This window comes from Lipophrys pholis (genome assembly GCF_963383615.2).
Source record: "Lipophrys pholis genome assembly, chromosome: 10".
Lineage (NCBI taxonomy): Eukaryota > Metazoa > Chordata > Actinopteri > Blenniiformes > Blenniidae > Lipophrys > Lipophrys pholis.
In genome coordinates this window covers 26651290-26678080 of record NC_137640.1, presented here as the reverse complement: position 1 = coordinate 26678080, position 26791 = coordinate 26651290, and the positions used below count along the sequence as shown (strand labels likewise).

The following is a 26791-nucleotide window of genomic DNA, read 5'->3' as shown; positions in this document are numbered from 1 at the left end:
AAAGAACTTATTTTTGGGAGGAAAAAAAAAGTTTAATGTTCTGAGAATAATAAAACAAAACTTGATCAAGGCTTTCATAATTAATGCATCACTTAGAAAGGAGGGTCTGACAAACACTATTGAGGTTGACAACCTTGACCTTTGTTGTGACCTCAGGGAGCGCCCCCTACGGTTAATCCAGCAGAGCGTCACATGCAACCTAGTGTATCTCCAAAGTTTACTCTCGCATTTTTATTCCTCCCTTTCATGCAACCAAAAGCCCACACCTGTGCAAATATGGACATTTTCACAGCAACAGTGGCGTCTCTGGGAGTGTTGCTCTAACGTGGCTCGGTTGGTGGAACTGTCGTCTCACAATCAGAATGTTGCAGGTTCAATTCCGCATCTTCCCCCGTCCGCGTGTCAAGGTGTACTTGAGCAAGACTCTGAACCCCTAAACTACGATGGATTGAGCACCTTGCATGGCAGCCGCCTCCATTGGTCTGTGAATGTGTGTATAAATGAGTAGAGAAGCAGTGTGAGGCACTTTGGAAACTGCTCAAGTCGTCGAAAAGCAAGATGGTATATGCAAAATAATTAATTGTTACTGCTCTCTCTGTATCTTCCCCACATTAAAACAAGCTACAGCACTCTAACTGGAATTTGAACCTTTCTTGATCATCCATTCTGTAGATATATAGCTAATAAGATTCCCATGTCGTGCCTAAATATCTATCTATCTATCTATCTATCTATCTATCTATCTATCTATCTATCTATCTATCATTGCATCATAAAATAGACAAAAACAAACCCACTTGATCTGTATATTCTTTTATTATCCAGTAGTGCTTACATTTATATGTACTCCGCTTGACAACCACACCACGCGTTAGATTGCATAAATTGTGTGGTCGATTGCTGTCATTTAGTTTATACGTAACAGTGTACATACTTGATATACATAAAAAAAAAAAAGAATTGAAGTGTTACATGTGATCATATAGGAAACGAGTACTGTAGTTATCAAAGATGTCTCTGTGTATGAGACAAACGTCTATAAAAAATAAACTTAAATATTAAGCTATACAGTTAATTAGTTACATAATATGTTCCCATTGGGAGAGTGAAGACCCCAACCGATCCCTGCCTTTTCGGGAACACGTAATATACAAAGGCAATTCACTGCTTTTGGATTATCAGTCCGTCTCGCCGCCTTCGTGGATGTATGCAAATCATTGTGTGATTTCACACATTAGAGGTGTTGTATCGACCCTGTTTTAACTTAAAATGACATTTCCAGACATGAGGACATTAGGAACGTCTCTTTCTGGAAAATAAACTTTCAAACTACAACCAGGGAAGCACCGGGTGGAGGAGAGGCATGGGCCCAAGCTGAGGTCAGCGCGGGGCGCTCTTAACAGTGGAAGCCTCCCACTTCCTCATGATCGCTCTGCTCATTCTTCTTCAAACATGACAGGAACACACTGAGAGGCTCAAATCAAACAGAAGTCTGATGGGATCACAGGAGACCCTCGGGCCTCTTTTCCAAACTGTACTCCTGCGTCCGCTGCACCTTCCAGCCCAGCATGATGAGCAAGATGATGCCCATGATCTTGTAGCCCACCTGTAAGCCCAAGAACCTGCAACGAGAAGGCAGAGACGGTGAGATGATTCAATACTGAGCATCTGTGGGATGTGTGGTGAGCGATTCCGGTCCTAACCGATTCCTCAGGATGTTGTTGTCGTAGTAACCGCAGCTGAACTTCTTTCCACATATGTGCTTCCACCAGATACACGACGTATCGATGGCGGTCCCGAAGAGAGCGGGGGCCGGGAGCCAGGCTGACGGGACAGACAAACAGTGTCTCTGTTCCAATGTGCTTAAGATACATCAACCAGTCACATTTATCCAAACATACAAGGCAAGTTTGAAAGGATTTTATTAATATTGTTTATCACAGCTTTAAAAAGGAATGTAGTTTTGTTTTTGTGACTGAGAAACATCAACATTTTTCGATTTTAAGATGTTTTTCATTTAAAAAAAACATGAGTTAGTATAGTTAGTGACCATTCCATTGTCCTTTGTAATTACTAACTTTTCATTGAAAGAGTCTCATTCATTTAACAGAATTCCACATTTACATGTAATTGCATCCATTTTTTAAGCAATTTCATCAATTCTTTAAATTGTATTCATTAATAATTCCACATGTGCCTCCTAAGTGACATGAAAAACAGGACTGACCGATTAACTACATCAATCAATTTGACATAGAATATAGAAATCTACAATTTGTTGTACTTATTTATTTCAATCAGTGATAAAGAAAAGTGTTTTAGTTACTTTTTCAAAATACAACTAAAATGATATAAAAGGTAACTTGAAAATAACATGTTAAAATCCCACACCGTGTTCAGAACATATATTGATTCCTGACATGACTAAAATAATAATTTATGTGCTTGTTTTAAATTAAATTAAATTAAATTAAATTATGTGCTCGTTTTAAATTAAATTAAATTAAATTATGTGCTTGTTTTAATTAAATTAAATTAAATTAAATTAAATTAAATTCAATTCAATTCAATTCAATTCAATTCAATTCAATTCAATTCAATTTAATTTAATTTAATTTAATTTAATTTAATTTAATTCAATTTAATTTAATTTTGATGGGTCTTCATATACACAAATTAATACATAAGATTCAAGGAACACTATGTTTTGTAATAAAATGTATAGAAACTATACACAAATTAGTTTTCATCTCAAGATAGTGCAAAAGAGTGTGAGTGTTGACTTACCTAATACTCTCATGAGTAAAAATTGAATTCCTATAGCGAATGACTTTTCTTCTGAAGGAACAGATCTGAAATTACCACGAGACGAGACCAATGAGAAATTCATTCAGTCTCTGTACAGATAATCCCAGTGCTTAGAATAAACATGAAAAAAAAACAACAACCTTGCAAACAGTAGTAAACAAATATTTCATATCTTTGAATTTTTAGCAGTATGCAAAGTATCAGCTCCACTACAGTAAAGCCAATGGTTTATTAATTTTTGAAGTTCAGTTTCCAAGACCTTCAAAAGGAGCCCAGCAGAACGCATTAAAAACAAGAGTAGCAGAGGATTTCACTGAGTTAATAAGAGTATTAAAACACACCAGAGAGCCATCGAGGCTGGAAGACACACAGAGAAGTAAAAGGCTTTGGGAGTTTATGTGGTCAGATTATAATATACTCAACGTGGGTCTCGGTGAGAACTTCTACAGAGTGAAGTGGGAACACGTGAAGAATTTGAAATGTTGGGAGTTTTCTGCATGAAGTAGAACGATATCTGATCTGCATCTAAGCTGCAATTAAAAAAGGTACTGAACCAGACACAACATAAACAGCTATATTAATTATTATCTTTATTCCCTGCCTTGACAGACATTCACCTTTCACTGTCATGACGAAGGAGCATTCATTGCTTGACCCAAAGCGCTGACATACGTATGTCACTCTGCTCCTGTTCTGGACATTTCATGTTAGTGAATGTCCGTCCACGTTTCTGCCCGTCCTCACCTGAGCACCATCATGTACATGGGGTTGTGAGTGAGGCAGGCAATGAGTGCTGCGACCGAGATGATGAGCATGACCGGCAGGAGAAAGTGAGGGCAGCCGTTTGGACAGGGGGCCGGGTGGGCGTGGCTCTGACTCCCTGGGATACACCTGCAGTTTGTATATACCTGGACGCAGAGGGAAAGAAAGCATATTAATCATTAACTCACATAAGCGTGTGTCATTTAGTAACTTAAACTCAACAGCCGGTTACTTAAGCTTAGCATGAAGATGATAAGTAGGGAACTCATTGAGAAAACACATGCAGGGGCACCAGCTGAAAAGACTTTGCTTTTACAGTTTAAGTTTTCATAACTTGTTAAACTGGGTAGATTACCGTAGTTTCAAAGCTTTTTGTCACCAGCAACTAGCTCACAATTCACAGTTGTAATGTTGGAGTGGTGCTGATAAGTTTAATAAACCCCCATAAAAACTCTCAACATTCTAATGGCCTTCTTTGGTGTATTTTTGCTTTTTAATTGAAGGGCCACATTTGTTTATATCTAAATGGAAATTATCTTGGGGAAATTGTGTTCAAGCTGTTTTATTGCACCACTTTCATCATCCATGCGTGGACTTGTGAATCTAAAGGTGGAAAATAATTAGCCTCGGATTCCTCCGCCTTAATCCGTTGAGCGAGCTGCTGCCTGCAGTGTCTGTGTGTGTGCTTCAGAGTTGCACAGTGGGCTTACAAACTGAGGCAATCTCACTAACACTCACACGGTCTACCCACTGCAGGATTATTCACCACCTGTGAGGTTTAGCCACTGAGGGTTTTGTCCATTTGGAAACACCTCTGTGTGCTGTATGACTAATGAGCATTGATGAGACGTCGACTGTGAGCCGCTCGTGTCCCGTCAGGAGCACAGCGAGCGCTCGGAGTCTTGTCACTGCATTTAATCTGGAAATTACTCGTCTCATTGACATGTATTGATATGTCGGTCTGTAAATTATGTGAGGGCCCATATAGAAATATAATGTTTGAGATAGCGCCAAAGAGTTTTGATATTTGCTCAAAATGGAAAGAGAAAGGATTATTAAAAAAAAAAAAAAGTATATGCATAATGCCAATTTATACACGCATTCCCTGTGGCACTTTGCAGTCAGTATATTTATTCCCTCACAGGAAAATATATAGATGCTGTCCTCCTTATCCGTTAATCAGAAATCAATAAACATGTTCATATTTAATATAGTTTTTATAAAATCTTTGAGGAATAAGTTTAAAGAAGAAAAAAAAAAAGGCAATATGAATATCTCCCATTACGATTTCGGGTCGCACATTTTCAGCAGCATTAAAAGTGCATGTTTTCATTACTGTATTGACGTCGTTTTAAATCTGACGCCTGATGATGCTTTATTAGCAAATAGAGACTCTCAATGCAAACTGCTCTTCAGTTCCGGGTGTCTGTGTTGTGTCTGTTGAATAGTGCTGCTTTCGTCATGCTGGGCACGAGGTGATAGTTAAACATATCACGCAATATTGTTGACGAAAGCAAACGAGACGAAATGTCCTTTACAAAGTAAAACCAAGGCTAAAATGTCTCTTCATTTCCGTACAGTAGCTGGGCCTGCAGGTTTCATACAGCCAGGAGAAGTTGCTGGGAGCAGATGCTCACCTGAACCCTGTGGGTGTTGTTGGGGTCTTTGGTGAAGTTGGTGCAGCCGGCATGGCAGGGAGAGAGGTACTCGATACCATCAGAGCCACACACGGGGTTAAAGGCGGCGGCAGGACAGGAGCAGTTCGAGTAGCACTTGGACAGTGACCTGTGAATAGAGGAGGGCAACACAATTAAATAAATACAGACAAGCAGCTGGAGCCCAGAGCCCGGTTGGGAGGAACACAATGGCACAACAATGTCATTTAAAAGAAATGACTGTGAAACTTAGGATTTAAAAGAATGTGGATGAAGCTGAACAAACGTAATACTCAGCTGAAAACATCTAATGCGTTTACATTTCAAATAGTTTAAGTCACAGTGGCAGAAGCAGAAATGTGTCCGTGTGTCCGTTGCCCCGGGAGGCGTTCAGGTCTGGGCGGTTGTGTGAAACGAGGACGACATGTTAACCCCGAGCAGCAGTAGCAGTACTGTAGCAGTGTGTGTGGCTACGTCTGTTAACACTTCACGCTCACCGTGTATCCTCTGTGTGGACATTCACACGAGCAAACCAACATCTAATAGACTACTCTGAGGGAAGACTACAGCTTTTTTTTGTAACTTTTTGTCTCATAGGAAATGATTTTGTAACAGATTAAACATTGATCCCTCTTCATGAACATGAATTCAAATTGTGCTTGAAACAGAGAAAACAAACAAGAGATCGAGTGTTTTTAATGTAATTACAGTTAGTATAAAGTGTAAAGGCTTCATTCCTCACTCTCATGTCCTGACTCACCCGTACGGTCCGTTCTGGTAGTTATTGACCTCCGCCACCTTCTGCGTGGGGCAGCCCATGAAGAAGAGCGGGATGCACAGGAGGGTGGAGGTGGTCAGCATGATCACGGAGAAGCGTGGGATGGCCTTCAGAGAAAGGCCCAGCCTCTTCATGATGACGCCGCCCACCAGCATTCCCACTGCCACCGCGGGCAGATTCACTGCACCTGGAAGCCACGAAAGAAGCTCCATTATTTCCACAGGAAGGCACCGTAAGGCGCTTAACAACAAAGTCTGCAAACTGTCAAAGACGGTCATCTCAAAAGAATATGTAGCAGGTGTTATGGGGAAAAAATGTAATAATTAATAATAATATTTAACAACAACAACAACAACAACAACATTGGATACTAAAATGACTCAATATCTACCAATGGTGTTGAACATAGGGCCCATGAGCCAGCACCGAAAACACCTCGATTTCTTAATTAAAGTAGCTGTTTTTAAAAAGATATGCACACTGTTTATTAGGAGCAGTGAACAAATACCAACACTGAGACTCAGTGGAGAATCCATTTTAACACCAATGACGTATCGTTAGCGTCGAAGCCAAACTGTGAGCGAGGATTTGTAAACATGCAGAGATCATGAACACAAGCGATCAAGCTGAGAGGCGACAGGTTTTTAACCAACATTAACATGAAGACAAAGTCGACTTCAGATGTTTCTGCTGTCGCCGTTTTTAATGCAGCAAAATTCAAAAGAAAAAACTAAATAGCTGCAAAGGAAGGATGTGTTTTTTTTAGCGGGCATTTCATTATATTTTGTTTTATATTGTGCTTCGTTTTTTATGATGTACTTTTCCAATGTTGCGATGAAAAAGAGAAAACATGGAAATGTAGACTATGGGTCTTATTTCCATCTATTTTGGTAATCATTTTGATTTCTTTCAAATGCTTCAAAAGTAATCGCTGTTTGCTGAACGGTGAAGGGATTCCTGATGTGAGTGACTCTGTGTGTTTTGTTTGTCCCAAGATGAGAAGAAGCAGCGGCTGGTCCACACACCAGTAAAACGGAATAATAAATACAAGCATGGTTGAAACTCTTTCAACAACGAACTGCAAAAAAATGGACAGTACAGTGACTTCCCATCATCTTGAAACCATGAAAGTGCAATTATTCAAATACCATACTGTACCATCGGGATGTAATATTTTACAAAACCTAAAATCTATGTGAGTGAGTGTGGCGTTTGCTGACGACAGTACCATTCCCCTACTTTATCTAGATGCACATCTGAGCACTTCCACTGTACCTACCTACGAGCAGACTGCTGTATGCCTGGGAAGCGCTGTACTGGCGCTCCAGGAACTTGTTGAGGAATGTGGCGAGACCCGAAATCACCGACGAGAAGCAGCACTGTGCCAGGACCAGCATGAGGAACAGAGGGCTCAACAGGAGGCGGAAAAACATCCGGGGAAACACTGGTCGGATGCAGAACACACACGGGTTAGTACACCACGTCGACAAAACGTTCTCCTTTTAATCAGTGCACGATCAGAACAGCACAGTCAGGACGTGCAGCACGAAAGCACAGAACTTACTTTTCAGGAAATCCCGCAACGACATTTCGGGCTTCTTGAAGTCATCATTTGAATCAGTCTCACTCCCAATAACCTGGATTATAAAACACACAAGCAAGGCAAAGGCGCATATTGGAATTTATGTGTCATAACTTTAACCTTCCCAATACGTCCTCATGCTGAAAAAAGACAGGATAAGTTGACGTTTGCCACTTGGAACTCCTTCCAACCCAACATGTGAAACATTCAGACCTTTTCATTATCCCCACTCAGATGTATGTATGTACCGAGCTTGAATCCTCGTTTCGAAACACAAATTAAACCATTTTGAAAACAGTAATACCATGGCGGGACTGTATGTAAATTACTATCAGGATTGCATTGCAATGTCATAACGTTTGACTTTAAGTAAACAGTAACATAATATATATTACACTTTACTTAAAGTCAAATATTATAACATTGAAAAGCAATCCTGATAGTAATTTACACATACATAATAGATGTTTTGAGAACATATCAAAAGCTTTGAAACGCGGTATATACAATAATATAAGTAGAACTTACATGTTCGCCTGGTGATCGTGTGTGTGTGTGTTTTGGTGACTGACTTTTGATTGGTGATTAACTATTTCTGTCAGTGGTGGGCCCTTCCTTCACCCTAGAGTGGATAAAGTAGTACAGAAAACGAGTAACAACAAGCGAAAATACTGAATAAATAAATAATAGGTACTTTAAAAGTGAAAACCCTCCATGACCACTTGTTGCAAAGTTGCCTTGAATCGCTTGAGACTTTCAGACTCATGGTACATGAGTACATTTTGCTGTAAAACACAGGAAATGAATCCGTCCATCTTTTTTAACCACCATAAGGTAAATGAAAAACAGTAATGAGTCAGTTTTCATAATGTGAAGAAAGTACAAATATTTGTGTTTGAATGTAGGGAGTAAAAACCAAAGGCCATCGGATTAAAAATTACTTAAGTAAAGTAACTTAAACTACTTCTATCTATTATCTGAGTACTATCCGTCCATCCACCCCAGCCTCCTCCAATTACTGACCTTTGCTTAATTTAGTCAACATGCTTCCTGTAGCTTTTGTTTGTTTTATTAATTTTTATTACTCTGACCACTAATATGGCTTTTCCACCAAAAAGAACCAGGTTCTAGTTCAGGTCCGGTGCCAGGGCCAGTTCTTAAATAAGCACCGCTTGTTTTTCCATCGTTAACGGAGCCAAGCGAGAGCCACGTCATTGGGTCAGTCCAAAACGTTGTACGTCACTGATTTCACCAAAGTAGCACTCATACAAGGACGAGTTGACGGACTGTATAAATAATCCCCCGAGTGGCCACAGAGAAAATAAATAAATAAATAAATAACCACGCGTGAATGAGCTTGGGGCTTATTTTTCAGCATTTCTGCATTACATTGTGAATTTCTGCTCCTTTCTCTTCATTTCTAGATGTGTCTGAATCCAATACTTAAACATCAGGAGGATTGGAGGTGTAGAATGATAGAACGCTGCTCTACAGCCGATTATAATGGTAACCTACGTAAACACATGCTGATCGACAACAAAAGTTCTCTTTCACGTGAAGCTCCATTAAAAGGCATTAAATTATCTCGTTCCCTCACATTATTAACATGAGGGAGCGACTTATTATCTCATTCCCACGCGTTATTATTATTTTTTTCTCTATAACCACTCCAGGGCTCCGTGTTCGCTGTAGACTTCAGAAAGCCGGTTAAGAATCTCTCCGGCCTCGTAGGTAGAGATAACTCTAGCGATAACTCCGCCCCCAGCTGATGACGTGTCAGGCCCTGCCCTGGCCCCGCTCTGGCCCCGCTCTGGCCCCGCTCTGGCCCCACTCTGACCCCGCTCTGGCCCCGCTCTGACCCCGCTCTGGCCCCGCTCTGGCCCCACTCTGACCCCGCTCTGGCCCCGCTCTGACCCCGCTCTGACCCCGCTCTGGCCCCACTCTGACCCCACTCAGGCCCCGCTCTGGCCCCGCTCTGACCCCGCTCTGGCCCCGCTCTGACCCCACTCTGGCCCCACTCTGGCCCCACTCTGGCCCCGCTCTGGCCCCGCTCTGGCCCCGCTCTGGCCCATCAACGATGTGGGGCCAGCTTAGCACCCGTTTAGCCACTGATAGGCCGGGGCTTTGGTGGTGGAAAGACAAAGAGCTGGTGCTAAGTCTGGCCCTGGCTCTGAACTAGCACCTGGTTCTTTCCGGTGGAAAAGCCCCCTAAATGTGACAATATGAGAACACACGAGTGAGCGGCGACAGTGAATGACATCAGTCCCGTTCTTCCACTTCGTCTTTCAGGAAACGTTTGTGAACGTGCCTCTCTCCCTGAACGCCACTTCGTCCTACAATAAACCCCCCCACCCGGTCTTTATGCAGCCTTCATGCGATGAGGGAACATTAGACTGAGCTGACAGCTCAACGCGACAGGGTTCACGCATTCAAGATCACTCAAAGCTGTCAAGTAACATAATGGAGCGTTTCTGTCGACTTTTTGTCCCTCAGGAGCTTTTTCACAGTGAAAAATATGCTCCAAGTCTGAATGTGTGTTTTATGGAAAAACACTTGAGCTCTTAAAAGAAACCGCAGTTTGTACAACGCCGGTTCTCAATCTTGTTTTTTTCATTTGCAGAGGAATGACAAGTGCACCGATTTTGACTCAAGTATGAGCACAGTTTCTGTGGCTTGGGAAAATGATGGAAGTTGAATACATTGATTGAAGCTCTTCTACCTATGTAAAATGTACTCACTGTTCAAAAGCCATTTTCAAATATCTTTTCAATAAGAGTGTAGATGGGGAAATTGTTGCTACGCACTCTGAATCTGATCCGTCCTCAATTAGAGATCCAATTCTCTTTCGGTCGTGTTGCTGCTGTCATGAATATCACATTCAATAGGCACATTTTCTCTGTGCTAAAGTCTCCCTGTTTTAATAACACCCTCTTTGTCTTGTTGGATCAGTCTTCATGTTGGAAGGGAAATACAAATCTGCACTTAGGAGGTAATAAGACAATAACACAGATGTAATAAGAGTACGCAAGTTAAAAAAAAACAACAGTATCTGCACTTGTCCTTGATCCCTCTTCATAAGCGCCACATGTCACACTCCACATTCATTTATTCATAACTACTGCTTTCGTAACAGAGTTTACAAATTTAATGTGAAGTTTTTAACTTCATGAGGCACGAGCTGAATTTTTAACTGCGTCCCCATCATTTTTAGCTTCACTCATCATCTTCTGATCCATTCCTGAAGGTTTTTATCTTGTAGGTGTGTTATTGCGACACTTTCAGCATTGTGCATGTCGATTGTTTAGATGCAGCGCTGAGGGTGTTGAGGTTTTCTGGGTGCGGAAGACCAGTGAGGAGGTTCATGGATGCAGTGACTGGAGGACATGCAGGTGATTGATGAGCGGGAGGGGAATATAGGAGCTCGAGGTTATTAGAAGAAGATCCGCAGTGGAAGCACCTATTGAGAAAATGGCAGAAGACGAAGTGTAGAGGTGGTCTGGGCTTGAAACTGTGTGAGGTTTGCATGCGTTCTCCAGGTACATCAGCTTTATACCACAATCCAAAGACATTGGTGACTTGGTCACCCATATTAGCAGTGTTACAGCAAATCTGCTGTTCACGTAGACATTTAGATTCTTCTGGACCATAGGAGATCAAAAGCTGCTCATTTCACGTGCCACAATACCAAAATCCACATGTAAATGAATGCAGAAGAGGGTAGGTTATCGCCGCTCTGGTCAGCACGCACTGCCAGTAACTCAGCTGTTGACAACGATGTATTTCGATATAACAATACAGGGAGTCTGGCGTTCAACCATATTCAGTACTTGGTGTGAGAGACATTATGGTGTGGGAGTGCTGATGTGCACATTCATTTTAAGAGTTCTGTCTGTCAAAAAGAAAAAAAAAGATTAACTGGCTTGAATCACTATTAGGGCAGTGAAATCACTTTGATCTTTCCCCCAGACATAAGTATATTAGAGCAGAAAGGGGATGTGTAGACCATGTAAATCAATCCCTGATTCACATGCTCAATGTTTGATGTTTTTTCCTCAGTTAACTCAGAAAATCTGGTTTTCTAATCAGCATAAGGTTGATATCATCTGCTTGGTTAACCGTCTAACCTAGAGCTAGTAAAAATAATGCTCAGAAGAAACCTGATATCACGATATTGAGACATTAGAAAGACAAAAACAACCTTGCAGTGCTGCCATATAGCCAATAGATGGCAGCAAAACATGGGACATGCAGTGGAGCTCGGGCCTTTTTAACTGTAAAGAACACAAATACATTCAAGTACGACCATTATTGTTAATAATGCCTAACACTCACGTTGTCTCCTGGGGGCATTTTGCGTGGGAAGAAGAAGTAGGGGATGGAGGTGAGGACCAGGCAGCCGGTGGCGATGAGGAGGCCCATCCACCAGGCTCCCACCCACCGCGGATCACCGGGCCTCAGCTCCTGTTCGGCTCCTGCAACAAACACCAGCGAACGCCGTCATCAGACAGTGAGGAAGTGCAGGATGTGGACTTAACCTCTGTGAATTCAGACGTTACCTAAACCGATCCTGTCCACGTCCACATAGATGTGAAGCATGACTGAGCCCAGCAGGTAGCCAATGGCAGGCCCAAAGACAGAAACCGCGAACAGGATGGCTGTGGATGACATTAAGACTGAGTTTGTGCTGAAGGACTCAGGTTTCGTATCGTGCCTGACCTCAGAAGTCAAAGTATGATCATTGCTCTAAAAACGGATTAACATTTTCAGCTGGTTGAGCTTGTTTTAATGAAAAAGTACGACTTGAGAAAAGGGCGAAAAGAATATTGAGTTTGAACTCAGGCAGGTTGTTAAAGTAATTCCCTTTGCAAATGTTGGAAGACACATTCAGGCTTCTAGAAAGCCGTGATGTGACGCTCAGCCTCTTTTGGTTCGAGTTATGTTTGTGTCACTTTATAACTCGTTCACTCCATCACAGCTCATTCACTCACATTGATCCAAACTCAAGGGGGGACTTTCGTTTTTCTATTTTGACGGTGAGGTCATCAGTAGGAGATTTCTCAGTTCTATTAGGTAATTTCACCCGAGCCCAAGTCCCTAAACGATATCAAAACTCTCTGTAGCGGTTAATAAATCTCTTAATAAAACGCATCACACTAAAGGTTTTTACACACCAAGCTTTTTTGTGACTTTCGTTCCCCACATATTTAGAGCAGATGCTTTTATAACGAGGACGTTATGGTAAGGTGAGCTTATGCAAATGAGCACAGAGCAGACATTATATCTCAATAAGAATGACAGAGCTGTTTCTTATTCGTCTGCTTCTACCTTTATATGCCACAATAGTATCCAAAGAAAAGTCTCAAAATGATCTTGAATTCTCGTTTTCAGCCTCGTTAGAGCCCGATATGTAACAACAACCTGAATTGTTATAAAATATAATGTCATAAAACCCAATATGTAAAAACTGGTCAATAATGTAAAAAGACCCTGAGCCCAAAACTTAAAAATTTTAAATATTAGTTTATGGAGCTGGCAAAACATGTTCCTCCTAATGTTGAAATAATTTTATTACATCATAAAGTGAGTCAATGATTTAGAGTTTGAGCTTGACCTGCTTGACACTGAACGAATGAGTTCTAAACGTTTAGACTATTTCTTTTTTTTTACGTTCTCTATAATCTGTAATCTATTTCTCCAATCATCAGTACAAAATAATGTATAACATTAAACATATTAAGATCACTTTTAAATTTGTGTTAAATGTTTTTACATTATCCACCATTTATTACATTTGGGGTTTTATTACATTACATGTTATAACAATTTTGGTCGTCGTTACATTTCGGGCTCCCTGCTCACAATACACACTAAAGTGTGTCTCACTGGGTTTTCTCACTTCTTCTTATTAGAACCAACATTAACGTTTGCAGCAGATTGAGTTTCAGTAGCTTGTACGACGCAGCTACACAAACAAGCCTTCGCTCCACATGTGAATCAATTAGTTTTAGTTTCCCCGTCACTGGTTCACCTCGTTCCCTTTCTTGGATCAGACAACAGACTGCTGCTGGCTGCTACCAAACCTCTGCATCTTTAGGAGTTACTCCAACTCATTCATAGTTTTCTTAAACCGGTTCAAATGCTCTCATCCATTTCATTCTGCTTCTAACATATTCATTCTGACGACAAAACGTTTAATTGTTGCCTAATAAATCCCTCTACCTAATAGGTGCCACCTAAAATGATGTACCCTGAATCACACCAGTGAACGTACGTAGGTAAAGTGGGTACTGAGTTGAGTGTCAATCTTTTTCCTGATGCACACGAGCATAAAAATCTATTTCTTAAATTTGTCAGATCCTGGTTTGGTTTTTCCAAAGACTTAATCCCCCCCCCCCCCCAAAAAAAAAAGTCCAAATAAATCCTTAAAACAATGAAATCTAATCCCACTTCTCTTGAAATCTGCCCAGCAGAACATCATGACCCCTGTCTCCGGGTCATTTACCAATGTAAAGCGGTGAGTTGCCTGGCTCAGCGAAGTCGTCAATGTAAGAGATGCCGAAGGGTTGGATGGGCACGGAGCCCACCCCAAAGAGCAGCTGAGCGCTGCCCATGAGCAGCCACAGGTTGTTGGTGTCGGTCAGTCGTCTGGTCTCGTCGCGGCCGCAGGAGTCTGCTTTACTTGCGTTGCGATGCGGGCTGCAAATGTCGTGGTGATCTGGTGGGGAAACGGCGAGGTAAGGAAAAAAAAAAAAGACAATGAAGGTAAAGTACGAGTCAGTTGACACAGAGGACACTCTTTTTTTTTTCTTCTTTTTTTTTATTTCCTGGAGCTTCTCTGACATTCCTCTGACATCCTGTACGATGCCAGGGTAAAATGAAAACCCGGAGGGGAGGGTTGTTTTTGCAAATTAAACGTCCCGGAGGTCAATCTAATCTTTGTAGCTTTCAGCGACTGCACTGACATTATCAGCTTCCCTCTGATTTATGCAAAAGTTCAGCTGGAGCGCACCGGCGAGGCGCCTCCAGTACATCATTCTTCTGCAGAGCCAAACATGGGACACTTGTTTCACTCCTGCTGTGGATTTTTCCGGGGATTAAATCCCGAAATTGGGCCGGAGAGTAAAGCCCCATAAAGTGCTTTGACATGTTTGTGGGTCCCCTGCTCCAGACTGAGTTACATTAGCTGTCGGGGTGGCTGCCAGGCCTCGTAGTTACGGCTTACTGTGCAAGACGGAGTCGTATTCGTAGGGCTGGGACAAGAAGTGAGGTAAGGTCAGCATCATGGCGCTGACAGCCATCAGCAGTCCACCGACTCCGATGACGCGAGGACGGTGGACCCGGTTCCCGAAATAGCTGACGAACACGATCAGCAGGCTGTTACTGACCTGGGAGACGGAGAGAAACCAGAGGGATTATTTCCCCCCGACAGGACAAACACACTCTTCAAATCAATCGGTCAAACGCTGCTGAAAGATTCTCTAAGCCAAATATGGAGGCGGCCATATTTCAATCCAGTCAATCAGTGCTTATACAGAAACATGTTTGGGGGAAGAAACCAGGAGAAAATCTCTTGAAAATGCAACTGCAGGTCTTTTAGGCACTTTGAAACAAACCTATACCTGTGCAGGTGTATTTTATACATCTGAATTACAATTTAGTATGTTATATAATAGTATATCAAAAGAAAAAAAAGTCTAAAATTCGTCCAAAACTATATCCAAATATGACAATCAAAGCTCACTTAAGTCAGCAAAAGGCTGCAGCCTCTTGGAAACAACAATTGGAATACTCTGCTGCTCCTGACAGGCTGTTAGCAAAAGCAAATTTATATCCAGTTTTATCATCAGTGCAATTTTCCAGGAATATTTTAGTCCGTTGATATTTCCAGTACTTGTAGTAGTGTTGAATCTTTGATGAACACGGTTTGTGTTGCTCCAAAACAACAAATCAATGTATCAATGTGTCAAAACCACAGCTAACAAACAGAATTAGTGTTGATTTCCAGGATCCCAAAGCCTCAAATCCTTATTGCAGCTCTCGAAACAGATAAAAACAAACTAAATGTAAATGATGCTGTTGTGCAAGCTGGAACATAGATAAAACAATCTGATGCAAGTCATGAGTCTTAACCTTAAAAAAAAAATAAAACAAAAACAAGCAAACTGGAAAACCGCCACCAATAATGTAAGAGTGCAGAATTTGTTCTGACCATTTTTCATTTTTCAGATCAGTATTTTGGCCCTGCAGTATTTTGGCAGTCTTGTTTGTGTCTCAAATCTCAAACGTCAACATGTTGAAGATCTTGTGATGTGAAAATGATCTACGTTGTTCCTGCAGGAAGAGGCTGCGAGCTCTGCGGCGGCGGTCTCTTCTTCTATCAGTCAAGTCGAGCATCAATGGAGACGGCGGGATGAATTCTGCCTTGGACCTTTGGATCGGACTACACTCGCTGTGAACACAGGTTTCTTCTGTGACGTTTTCTTCACCATCACTTCTGATCGGTCTCTGCTGCTAAACGACTCACTTGGTTTCCCGGCCTGTCACAACTCGCACACTTCAGAAGTGAGTGGATAGCACACAACATGATGTTTTTTTTATTTTCACAGACGAGTAATGACAAAACGACTATATCTAGGTTTGTGTGCCGGTCACAGGATTTAAACAAAGATCACAAAGAGCAAAAATTGTTTGCATTTTCGAGTGGAGTTGTATTGGATTCATGCAGTCGTCTCATCACCTGTTGCTCACTCCAGTCTCAAAAAAAGGGCACAGAGGGGAGATGAGGCGCAGTTTAAACGTTCAGGCTGAGTTCGGTCTGTGTTTTCATGAAGCAAAGCCAAAAGGCAGGAGATAGAAAATGTCAGCACGGGGATTTAATCTCAAGACCTGAGGTCATGCAAGGTATTTCTAATGAAAAACATGACTGTGTGCGATGCCTCTAAATCCTTCTTGAGCATTAAAAAGTTGAGCGTCCTGCGAGGCGAGCACGGAGGGAACATTCTTTCATCAGTGCTGACCCTCTGCATCTGAATCAAAGCTGTTCCAAAAGCTACTCTGGCCCCGCTTGACTTCTCAGGAAGCGTGCTTTTGATATGTTGCTTGTACTCCAATTCCCCTTTTGTCACTTCTACCCTTGAAATGAGGCTATCGTGATCTCACAGCGTGTGAGGGGTATGTTATTTTTGGCACGCACCTCGTTGAGAGAGGAAATGGTTCCCGAGGAGTAGCTGCTGAGGCCGTAGCGCCTCTCGATGGTGGTGATGGTGCTCTTGAAGTAGGCGCTGTACAGCAGCTGAGAGAACTGCAGGAGGCCGTGGCACAGGACGAACAGCTAGGACACACAGGAAATGAAACAGAAGAGATGAGGATTGGTTGAATGGTAACATCGGCAGTGGCGAATCCACATCACTCTTAAAAGGGAAAACATATAATTTGTTATTGTGTCTCGCCCGAGGAAGATATTTGGATGACCTGAAATAAACGAGATTCAAAAACTGAAAAACTCTCCCCCTGCGAGGTTGAAATTGTTTTTAGGGATTGCAAGGACACTGAAGGAGACACACACTGTCGGAGCGTCTTGTTTTGCAGGAGCTGAAGCCATTCCAGTCGACACACATTCACAAATTCACACTGTGATGCTGCTGCTTCCCTTCTTCTTCATGTCATTCACCTTTCTCAACACTTCCAGACCCCGATTTTAAGTAACTTAAGATTTATATACTTTATATTCTTCCTAAAGTTGAATGTTTTGGGTTTATTTGTCATACCAAGTCATTGACAGGCAGGTTTATCTAACTGTAATGTGCAGATGGCTAAAGGCAGGGTATGTTTGATATGACGTCAATGTCGCTGTGATGCACGAACGCCCCGCGTCAGCGAAGCACCAGATGTCTTGTGTCTTGCAGTGAACTGAGTCATTTTTGTCTTTTGCTGTGACCAGTTGCTGCTGCGCTAAAAAAATCTAATCGACTGTAGTGTTGGTTGACATGTGCACGCATGTGAACGCCACCAGTGGTTCACCATAGAGCTTTGAGGATCAACACAAAGTCTCTAAACCATCATTGCTGATTTCGTGCTGAAATCCGTCAGAAGCCTGTAAATATCAGCTAATTTATATTCATGCAGTTTTCATGCAAAGCAAAATGTTGAGATCAACAGGTTTTGCACAAGAGTTGCAGCTTGCAGTCCTGAAATGGGGAGAAAAGGAGCTTCACATACGTTGCTCCTGCAGGCTGGAACCTGCTGCAGGAATAGTTGAGCTGCTCTCCTCCAATGTTTTCTAAAGGAGGTTGAAGGCACCGGGGGAAGATGACCAGGACATGTCGACATGCGTTTCAAACTGTTATCTGATGTTTGTCTGTAAGAATTCTTGCCGATCGCTGCTGCTGATCTTCACCGCGCCACTCTTGTAAAGAATCATTTGAATCTCATTGAGGGACATGCGAGAGCGTTTTCTACATTACCCAGGTGACACCACGTGGACTGAGCTGGTCAGAAGAAGGATTTATTCAAATGTGTTTGAATAACTGAACCCTCTGTATCGCTTCTTTTATGGTGGTTGTTTCAAACTGAACATTGTTAACCATCTCGCGTTTCTAAAGAATGAGAGTAAAAGAGGAATTCCTGAGTGAATAAGGATTTTCCTCAACGGTGAAGCTGAAGTAGTCATATCGCGTACAACCGCTTATTATACTGAATGACTCTTACTACTCATGTCTGCGATGACGTCAGTCTTTTCTGAATGACGCACGAGTTTCTTTGGTCCCCTGTCTTTCCTTCTCCATGACTGAAAGCTGAATTACATGCAATAGACGCAGGATTCTTCTTTTACAAACGCAGAAGTGTCCTGATGTGCTGTTCATGTGTAAAACACTTTCAGACTATCAAACATTTTATGTAGCACTCCTTTATAGATTAAGTGCAGAAAAAGTAACTTTAAATAAGAACCTGCAGCCAGTTTACTAACCCGGAAACAGAACCCATCTCTTAAGCAAGATTTGTAAATCCACCAATCAGAAAATATAAAACCCACCAATTAAAATAAATGTACTTAATCCCTCAAACCATACAAAAACGTACTGCACCGCCATCATGCCAAAGACACGCAGCAGCACAAAAACAGTTCGAGACAAACTACCACGTCAGAGTTCTCTCAAGTAAAACTACAGTTTGTATCAATGAGGAAAATTAATCCACTTCCCCATATGAGAGTTGCTGTGAAGCTGGGAATATGTTTGCAGAACGCAGCAGCGTATTGAATGGCTCCTACGAAATGAAGGCGAGTCGATGCTTTTTTCCTACTTTTAGGAAAAACGTTGTACAAACCAAAATGACCAAACTCAAAACGATGATATGATAAGAAGTGTAAACGTGAGTCTGAGAGTCCATGAGCAGGAGCCTCAACCCCCAACTGGTGAAGGACACCTGGAGTGAAACTCACTTGACAAAGTTTCCAAGTGAAAAACGTTTGTTTGGTTTTGTGTGTCCGTTTGGTCAGAGCCACTGACAACGCAACTTTTCGAAAATGGTCTGACTCTTTATTCTGCACATGTGGGAGTCGATGGATAACAAGAACAATGTTTCCTCCAGAGGGTCGTGACTCCACATTCCCCTGGGACTTGGTAGTTGTATGGTTGACGGTCACCATAATAACAATCCAACTTGGTCGTCTGTCCATATTAATGTCTGTGTCCTCCCGTTGTTAATGTTTATTTTGTTCTAAAAACAAACAACAGCACCCACTAGTGGCCCTACAGGAAAACTACATTGTTTTCAGCGTCACAAAACTTGATGCACGCACAAACACGATGCATTTTTATTTGAAACGTTGTCGGGGCCTCGTTAGAGCTCGATATGTAACAACGACCCATTACATTTGGGTTTTTATCTTTTTTTTTTTTTTACATTTCGAGCTCAGCACTTTTCTTACATTGTCAACCAGTTCTTACATTTTGAGTTTTATTACATTATATTTTATAAGGATTCGGGTCGTTGTTACATATTCAGGCCTTAAACTGATCAAACATGTGGGAGCGGTGGAACGATGAAGGAGAACGTAACGACATGCTGCTTTTGGTTTTTAGGGGTTGGTTTTGACAATTACTTGAGTTCCTTCATTTTCACAGAGATAATTGCCAATCTCCCAATTTCTACTGATACTCTGTGTGTGTGTGTGTGTGTATGTGTGTGTGTGTGTGCTAATGCCCCGGTGAGGCTGGAGATAGATGTGGAGATTAAGAGAGAATTTACTATGAAAACAGAGCTAAATCCAGGCTTTCAGCTTTGTTTACCGGCTGCCAGGTCGGCTGAGGGAGAATAAACCCTGCATTTTGCTCAGAACAGTTAATACTCCTGTTAAAGCTTGGCTTCATGGTTTACTAGCTTGCACAATGGATGCTTTTAACACAACTGTTAAATATTTCCACTTAAATCGATCAAGCCCCAATTATCCAAATAATTTGCTCGGGCAGGCAGAGATCGTGAAAATGCAACTTGTTTCCCATAAACTGCGGACTAACTTTAATCTTTAACTACTAGGTCAGATTTAGAAAAGAAACGTTTCACATTTCAGGGACAAACCTGTGGCTTTTTGACAATTTGGCCCCGATTCTGGAAACACGCGCTCCATTAAAGCCTGAGAAAGGGCAAAAAGGGTTTGCTTGTACGCAGTGAGTGTAAATGGAAACTACAACTGGTCAGTTCCTCTGGATGAAGAAACGCTGTGCTGTGTTGAAACCCCGATAACACCCTCACAAAGAAAAAGCCCCAGAAAGACCTTACAAGCAGAAATAGACGTGATTTCGACTGACGCTTCGGTAGGATGTTTGTGAGCAGGAAAAGCTGCTGTGCACAGTTGATTTATGTCCATATTTATCCTTTTTGATCACTCTCAGCTCTTCAGTTGGGACGTAATTGTCCTGGCCGTGAACCCTGCTGCGAGGGGAAGAATTGAGGGAAATCCAGGCTCGAATTTCAATGCGTCTACCTCACGGACACGTGTTTGTCGTGTGGAAATCCACATCTCCACAAACCTCCTCACCAACTTTGTGAAGGAAAACTGAATAAATAGGGAAAAGGTTTAATTCCAGAAGTCTCCCAGAATAGTTAAAAGCAGCATTGGTCGCAGGGTCACCACCCTTTATTGTGAGACAAACATGAAACGAGCCTCCGCCACAATAGAATCACCAACAAAAGAGCCAGAGGACACTTTGAAAAGATTTTCTTCTTTTTGTTCAAAAGATGAAACCAACAATCTCATTTCTCATTATGAGAGGCAAATGGCGAACTCGGTTTCTTTTCTAATTCATGCGTTTAGTTGTTTTTATCAAGTTAAACTAAACCAACCGCCTGACTGCAGCTTAACGATTAAAATAATATATATATATATATATATATATATATTATTTTAATGTTGCTCGAAGGCAAAAAACCCTTCTGCTCGAAGGTCCAATCCAGTCCAAAGACGATGTCAACGTCGACACTCTAAATGATGCAACTGCTCATTCTGATTTGTCACGTGTTTCATGAGACTGAGGCATTCAGAACCGATCCAAACACAAACTGTGAGGATTCTGTCAAAACATCAACGGCATTGCAGAGAAACTTCAGGTTGCAGGAATCTGGATGGGATCACTGCCCCTTTCCCTGCTAACTTTTTTTTATCTTTTTCATTTCTCAAAAGAAAAACATTTATTGAAAAAAGATGTTATTTAGTTTTTTTTTCGTTTTAAGTTTCCCATGGGTCTGAAGAGTCATTAAATTAAATCATTACATATCTTGTGATGTGAAAAACCTTGCAATGACCGACCTTTAACCAACAAAGACGACTTGTAGTGAGACAGAAATGTTCCCTGTGAATTCTGCTGCTGTTGTGAGCCATGAAAATATATTGATATTAAAGATGTGTACAAACGTCAGCCCGGTGTCTCTCTTTCAATGAAGCACCGATTTGGTAATGATATAGTTTTGTAATGGATCACACAACTCAGTTAAAGCTCACTTGACTTACATATTATCACAGTTCTGAAGTTCCACACTAGTTTAGTATACTAAAGACAATACTTGTCTTTGTTGTCTGAAAACAAAAAGAACAAAGCTGAGAATCTCATGAGATTTAAGTTTGTCTGCTTGTTATTGTTTTTCTTTAATTATGTGGTTGACGTTACACACCTTCTATTGTAGAACAAGTAAACAACAAATAAAATACACAAACAATAAATAAATGGTTCTGTTTGATTTGTATATACAAACGAGTTTTTGTTTTTTGCTTAAAATTACAGGGTTTCTGGTTGCAGATCTTTTCTTTTTTTTTTTTTTTTTCCCAAAGATCCTGAAAATACAAGTGAAACCTGAGCGAGTTCTAATCTGATTTAGTGTGTCAGAAACTTCAAAAAAAAAAAAAAAAAACTCTCCAAATTGCAGTATCGTTTACTATCTCATGCTCTTCTTTGTGCGAAGAAACTGATTCTGCAGCATTGGGAGGGGAGAAATCTTCCGTCTTTTAGCCACTGCACAACGACACTAACAGATACCCTCTAGAAAGAAAATCTGATTTGTCTTAACAGACAGACCGGAGGAATTTAAGAAGATCCGAGAGCCAATGATCACCCTTTTAAAGGGAAAGTCGATTATTTGTTGCTCCTACAGCTTTCTTCTTTTTTTAAAGTTCTGTCTATTGTTACAGTATTGATTTGACTTTTTTTGTTTGATTGTCCTGTAATAACACGAGTTCTGTTATTTTTGTTATAAAGAAAAACTTAAGGAAGGCTTTGTTTTGGACAATTTGCGATATCTGTACTGGACCTGTTTTTGCTTCCCATTAAGAATATTTGAAATGATTTGTATATACAAACTAAATACAAATACTTGTAGAGAGTGTGCGGCACCTAAAACCCTAAACAAACTTCAATAAGAAGTCCAAACTACCACCCAGGGGGTCAGAACAGCCTCCCACAGGGTTTAAATCCAGGCTGTGGAACAACCTTGCAAAGTGTAAAAGTTAAAAGAAAACATCTACTTGCTTTCGGGATAAAAGAAACTCCTGTTTCAGTGGGAGTGTCCGACTTAAAGTAACACTGAGGCCTGAAACAAGGCGTCAGTGAAACCTGGTTTTCTAGTGAAAAGAGTCACCCCGAGTGTTGCAGAAACTGTGCAGCCTGAGAAAAGATAGAAAAGTTCAAATTAGAGCAAAACACTGTATTTTTCTGGCATTTCTGAAAGCAACAAAGCTCAAAGAGAAAATAGAAGCACGATCAACAGCTGCACAATGTAAAGCTGCGATATGGAGACTTAATTAGAAAGTATTTGCACTGAAACAAAGGGAAACAGTTGGAATTATTATTTGTGGCTTATCATTTTCCTGGTTCCGGGATAATGCAGATTAAATCAGGCCATAAATGAAATCCTCAAGCCATCACTGTGGTGCTGCAGCTCTCTGTCTAAATGATATAAAACATGAAACTCATATTTGGGATAAGTATTATGTTGCCTTCGATGAAAAACAGGTGTTATTTCTTCATGTCCCGGCTTTCTTATGAGAGATTAATGGGTGCTGCGCCTTGTCGGGACGACTTTAAGTGCTACGATGCTGCAGCTTTGGCAAAAATGGTGAAAAATAATAGTCGTATTAGGAGTAAGTGAACTGCCGTGATGCACCGGGTCAGATGTGCAGCCAGGTGTGGATCCCTCAAATAGTTCTCCTTCTGTAAACACGACGTGCCCCTGAGCAGAAAACTTGGCTCATGCGTTGCCTGTGTTGAATTCCCTCAAAGAGAATGTGATGGTGTAACCCGCACGCAGACGAGGCCGCGGCACGGCCCAGAAGTTGAGAGGGCCGCGGCGCTGTACGGCGTGTACCTTTGTCTAATAAAGGCGGATGGATATGACTCGCTCCCTGTAAAGCCATTGTTGACTTGCTGACCTCGCATCCATGCGGAGAGCGACTGGAGCCGGCGTTGGGTTGTGGTTGTTGGACCGGAGGGGATCAAGAACTCTGCTGCTGCAGTTTGACACAAGAGGAGTGTCCTCTGACTGAGGAGAGTCTCTCTGACAATCACCCGCTGCCTGTTCTGAACTCCTCCCGGCGTGTAAATAAACCAGATGCATTCACACTGTGCAGGACGGGCCGACGCTGCAGTCCCAGTAGGGATACCTGCAGGACGAGCCCGTCCTCCACCCCCGTCTCTATTTGCACTTCTGGATTTCAGCTGAACATAAACAGGAGAAGATTTGCGGTAGCCGGACCTCCCACAAGACGCTGGGAAGGGTTCACCTTCAAACAAAGCTTCCTCTGGCTGATTCACAAACGTCTCCCATCCTCTCCTCCGAGTCTCTGCGTGGCCGTCACACTCTGTTCACACGGTCGTTTCCTCGGCAGGTTATGAGCGCAGCCAGCCAAAGTGCAACATGGAGTTTCTGCCTCGCTATTACTCACAGCCCAGGAACAAACTGTTTCTCTCGCATCGCTGCCACACAGCGGAGTACGACTGCTCCTCTTGGCACGCAGCAGGCCTGGCATTTCTGCCTCCAGCTCGCAGGCTCTTGGCGTTAGAGGCACCGGGGCGAAGGAAACACAACCAGAACGCAGCCGGCCACGACTCCAAAACCCATTAAAACCTGCGTCAGGAATTCAATCCAAAGAAGCCGTCAACGCTCTCTTCTGTCGAGCGTCGACAAAACCTCCCAGAGCTACAAAGACTAGTCAGTGTGTGGATGGCAGTAAACAAACCAAACAACAGATCTGAAGGCAAACGGCTTGTTTTTAGAGGCACGCGCCTTCCTCTACACATTAGCGTGGGATGATTCTCTCAGTTCTGACGCCACTTTCTTGTAACGATATGTTTTTGAGTCGTATTGAGTAACGGCTTCAGCCGAAGTGTTTCCAAGCTGCTTGGAAGCACATTTGGTTCAGGATCCACTGACTGGTCATCTTTGGCAATACTTCGCACATTTCCAATAGAGAGATAATTATTCGATCGTTACTGTGAATCATCGTGTGTCAGCTTTAACATGACCTTCCTGTTTGACCTGTATTTCTTCCACTGCGGCTGCTCCGTATATATATATCTGAACCTTTATTGCACAAGTGACCGCATTTAGTAAAATCCACATTTCTTTCCGTAACATCAAAACAAAGATGAGTTAATAAAAATGTTGAGACAGGCTGAGTAGAGCTTGAGTAGGACTTCTGGGATCGGAATCATGAAACTAGAGGACATTTCTACTTGACACTTCTGAACATAAAAAAAACATTACGTTTTTTCAATATGACACCAGAAACCAATAAATGCATTACAAATTATGACAACATTAAAACTTCCCACTCCAGAGCTCTCAGTGGTGGAACTAAGGTGGAATAACTGATTTATGTTACCTCTTGTAGGTCTGATTTTCCCATTACATTGTTTTTTTTTAACATTTAGCAGGAGATGTGTGTCATTTTAAAAATAGGTAATATCCTACAACACTGAGAATAAAGCTTAACAAAGGATAAATAAATATGCGTTAATTAAACTAAACCTGTGTTTGACCCTATTGAGCAACAGAAGAAACCTCTCCATATTTTTCTGGTTCATTTCTGGAAACAGTTTGTTTTTCTCTGCATCAGAAAGTGTGTAAAGACATTTTAAAAAAACATAAATACAGAATTTTCGAGGAGTTCTGAGATTAAAGTCGGAATTCTGAGGTTTTTGCCCAAAATGTGTATGAATGTATAATTCATACTAAGAACTCTTTTTTCTCCACAGCCAATCCCTTTTCTTTTCTTAAAAGTCTGTGACAACTTGTCAGATTTCTGAAATCTATTTTTTTTTTCTAAGAATTGGGAGTTTAATCTTGGAAATCTAAGAAAAAGTCGGAATTCCGACTTTCATCCCGGAATATAGAAGACCTTACAGAACATGTGTATATATAGGAAAAAGAGTGAGAAAGACTTGCGGGGTTGTGAGGCTCAGGTGTTCACATAAACAACGCGCGCGCCGCAGGTAACTTTGCGCTCACCTTGATGCCGCACCGTGCCGTGCCGGTCCTCCTCGTGTCTCTGTGCCCGGTTAGGTCCATGAGCGCGGCCAGTGTGGCGTCGTGGTTTCGCGGCGGCTGCTCGTGCGGGTCTGATGAGGCTCGGCAGAGCGCGCGTGCTGGGGCCGCGGGCCCGCTGCGCGCGGCTTTAAGGCGGGTCGCCCGTGATGTAATTGGACTCGGCCCACAGCTCCACGCGCAAATGTTTTGATGTAATGGGAGAAGACGGGCTGAGTCACCGTCACACCTGCGGACGCGGTGTTCACCTGGTTTGTCGGAGCGGCTGAGTCAGCGCGCGGTGGTCGCTGTGCGCGCGGAGCGCAGCGCCGCTCAGCCGCGTCCTCCGGATCAGCCTGAACGCTTCATTACGTGCGGAATGCGGCTCTGCGCGCTAATGAGCCCAGAGAGGCTCCAGCTAATGGAAGAACCGGTTCAGTTCACTCCAGAGACCCGGTGGTCCCCCGTCACTCATTTCCACTCAGTAGGAATCATCCGGGTTTAATTCATTCACATATTGAACTGATTGTCTGAAATTACTTCTGGAATAACTGCTCAGACTGCTTATAGATTATACTATAGATTATATATAATGCGTATAAATATCATTTCATTATTGCAAGAATCCATATATTTTTCCCCTTTATATATATATATTGTGATATGAGGCGAAGTTTATCCTTTTGATTTATGATATTTCAAATTAAAATAAGAGGCGACAGATGAAGACGACGTCCGTCCTGGAGCAAATCCCAGTCAAGAGTAGAGTCCAGCCTGGACGGTTCTGTGGGAGGACACCAGGAGGACACCAGGAGGACACCAGGAGGACACCACATGGGGAGAACATGGAAACTGCACTCAGAAAGGCCCCCGGCTGCTATTTGAACCTGAACCTTCCTGTAAAGGGAGAATAGTAGTCGTTTATAATATTGTAGTATTCCAACAAGAACATATCCTAACATCTAAACAATGTGAGACGATATATGTGTATCTCAAACTTTAGATATGACAATGTCGTGATATGATATAATCTACGAGGCAGCTATAGATCTTCATCACATCATCAACAACTTTATTGATGGAATACTTGTTAAAAACAGAGACGAATTAAAACATAAATACGTCAGAATGGGGTTATCCCAATGGGTTTGATGGGGATAGAAAAGCAGGTATTTCAAAGATAGAAGTGAGATT

The 26791-nt window shown here is 42.0% G+C and overlaps 1 protein-coding gene across 1 annotated transcript; it reads right to left on the bottom strand.

The window, feature by feature from the left end:
• Positions 1-799: 799 nt before the first annotated feature.
• slco2a1 (solute carrier organic anion transporter family, member 2A1) lies at positions 800-25950 on the bottom strand. The gene is made up of 14 exons (XM_080473797.1): positions 25583-25950; positions 16779-16916; positions 14808-14970; positions 14088-14300; positions 12142-12240; positions 11918-12057; positions 7568-7640; positions 7283-7447; positions 5986-6190; positions 5208-5355; positions 3553-3716; positions 2788-2852; positions 1704-1824; positions 800-1622 (listed from the first exon to the last, which is right to left on the bottom strand). The coding sequence occupies exons 1-14, from the start codon at positions 25640-25642 to the stop codon at positions 1502-1504; spliced, it is 1875 nt and encodes a 624-aa protein (XP_080329923.1). The 5' UTR covers positions 25643-25950; the 3' UTR covers positions 800-1501.
• Positions 25951-26791: the final 841 nt, after the last annotated feature.

Excerpts from the sequence above, each read along its gene's own strand:
- slco2a1 (XM_080473797.1), bottom strand. The coding sequence starts at position 25,642 with ATGGACCTAACCGGGCACAGAGACACGAGGAGGACCGGCACGGCACGG. Across the intron at positions 14,301-14,807 it reads ATACGACTCCGTCTTGCACA|ATCACCACGACATTTGCAGC; the intron begins GTAAGCCGTAAC and ends TTTCCCCACCAG. Across the intron at positions 12,058-12,141 it reads CGTGGACAGGATCGGTTTAG|GAGCCGAACAGGAGCTGAGG; the intron begins GTAACGTCTGAA and ends TGTTTGTTGCAG.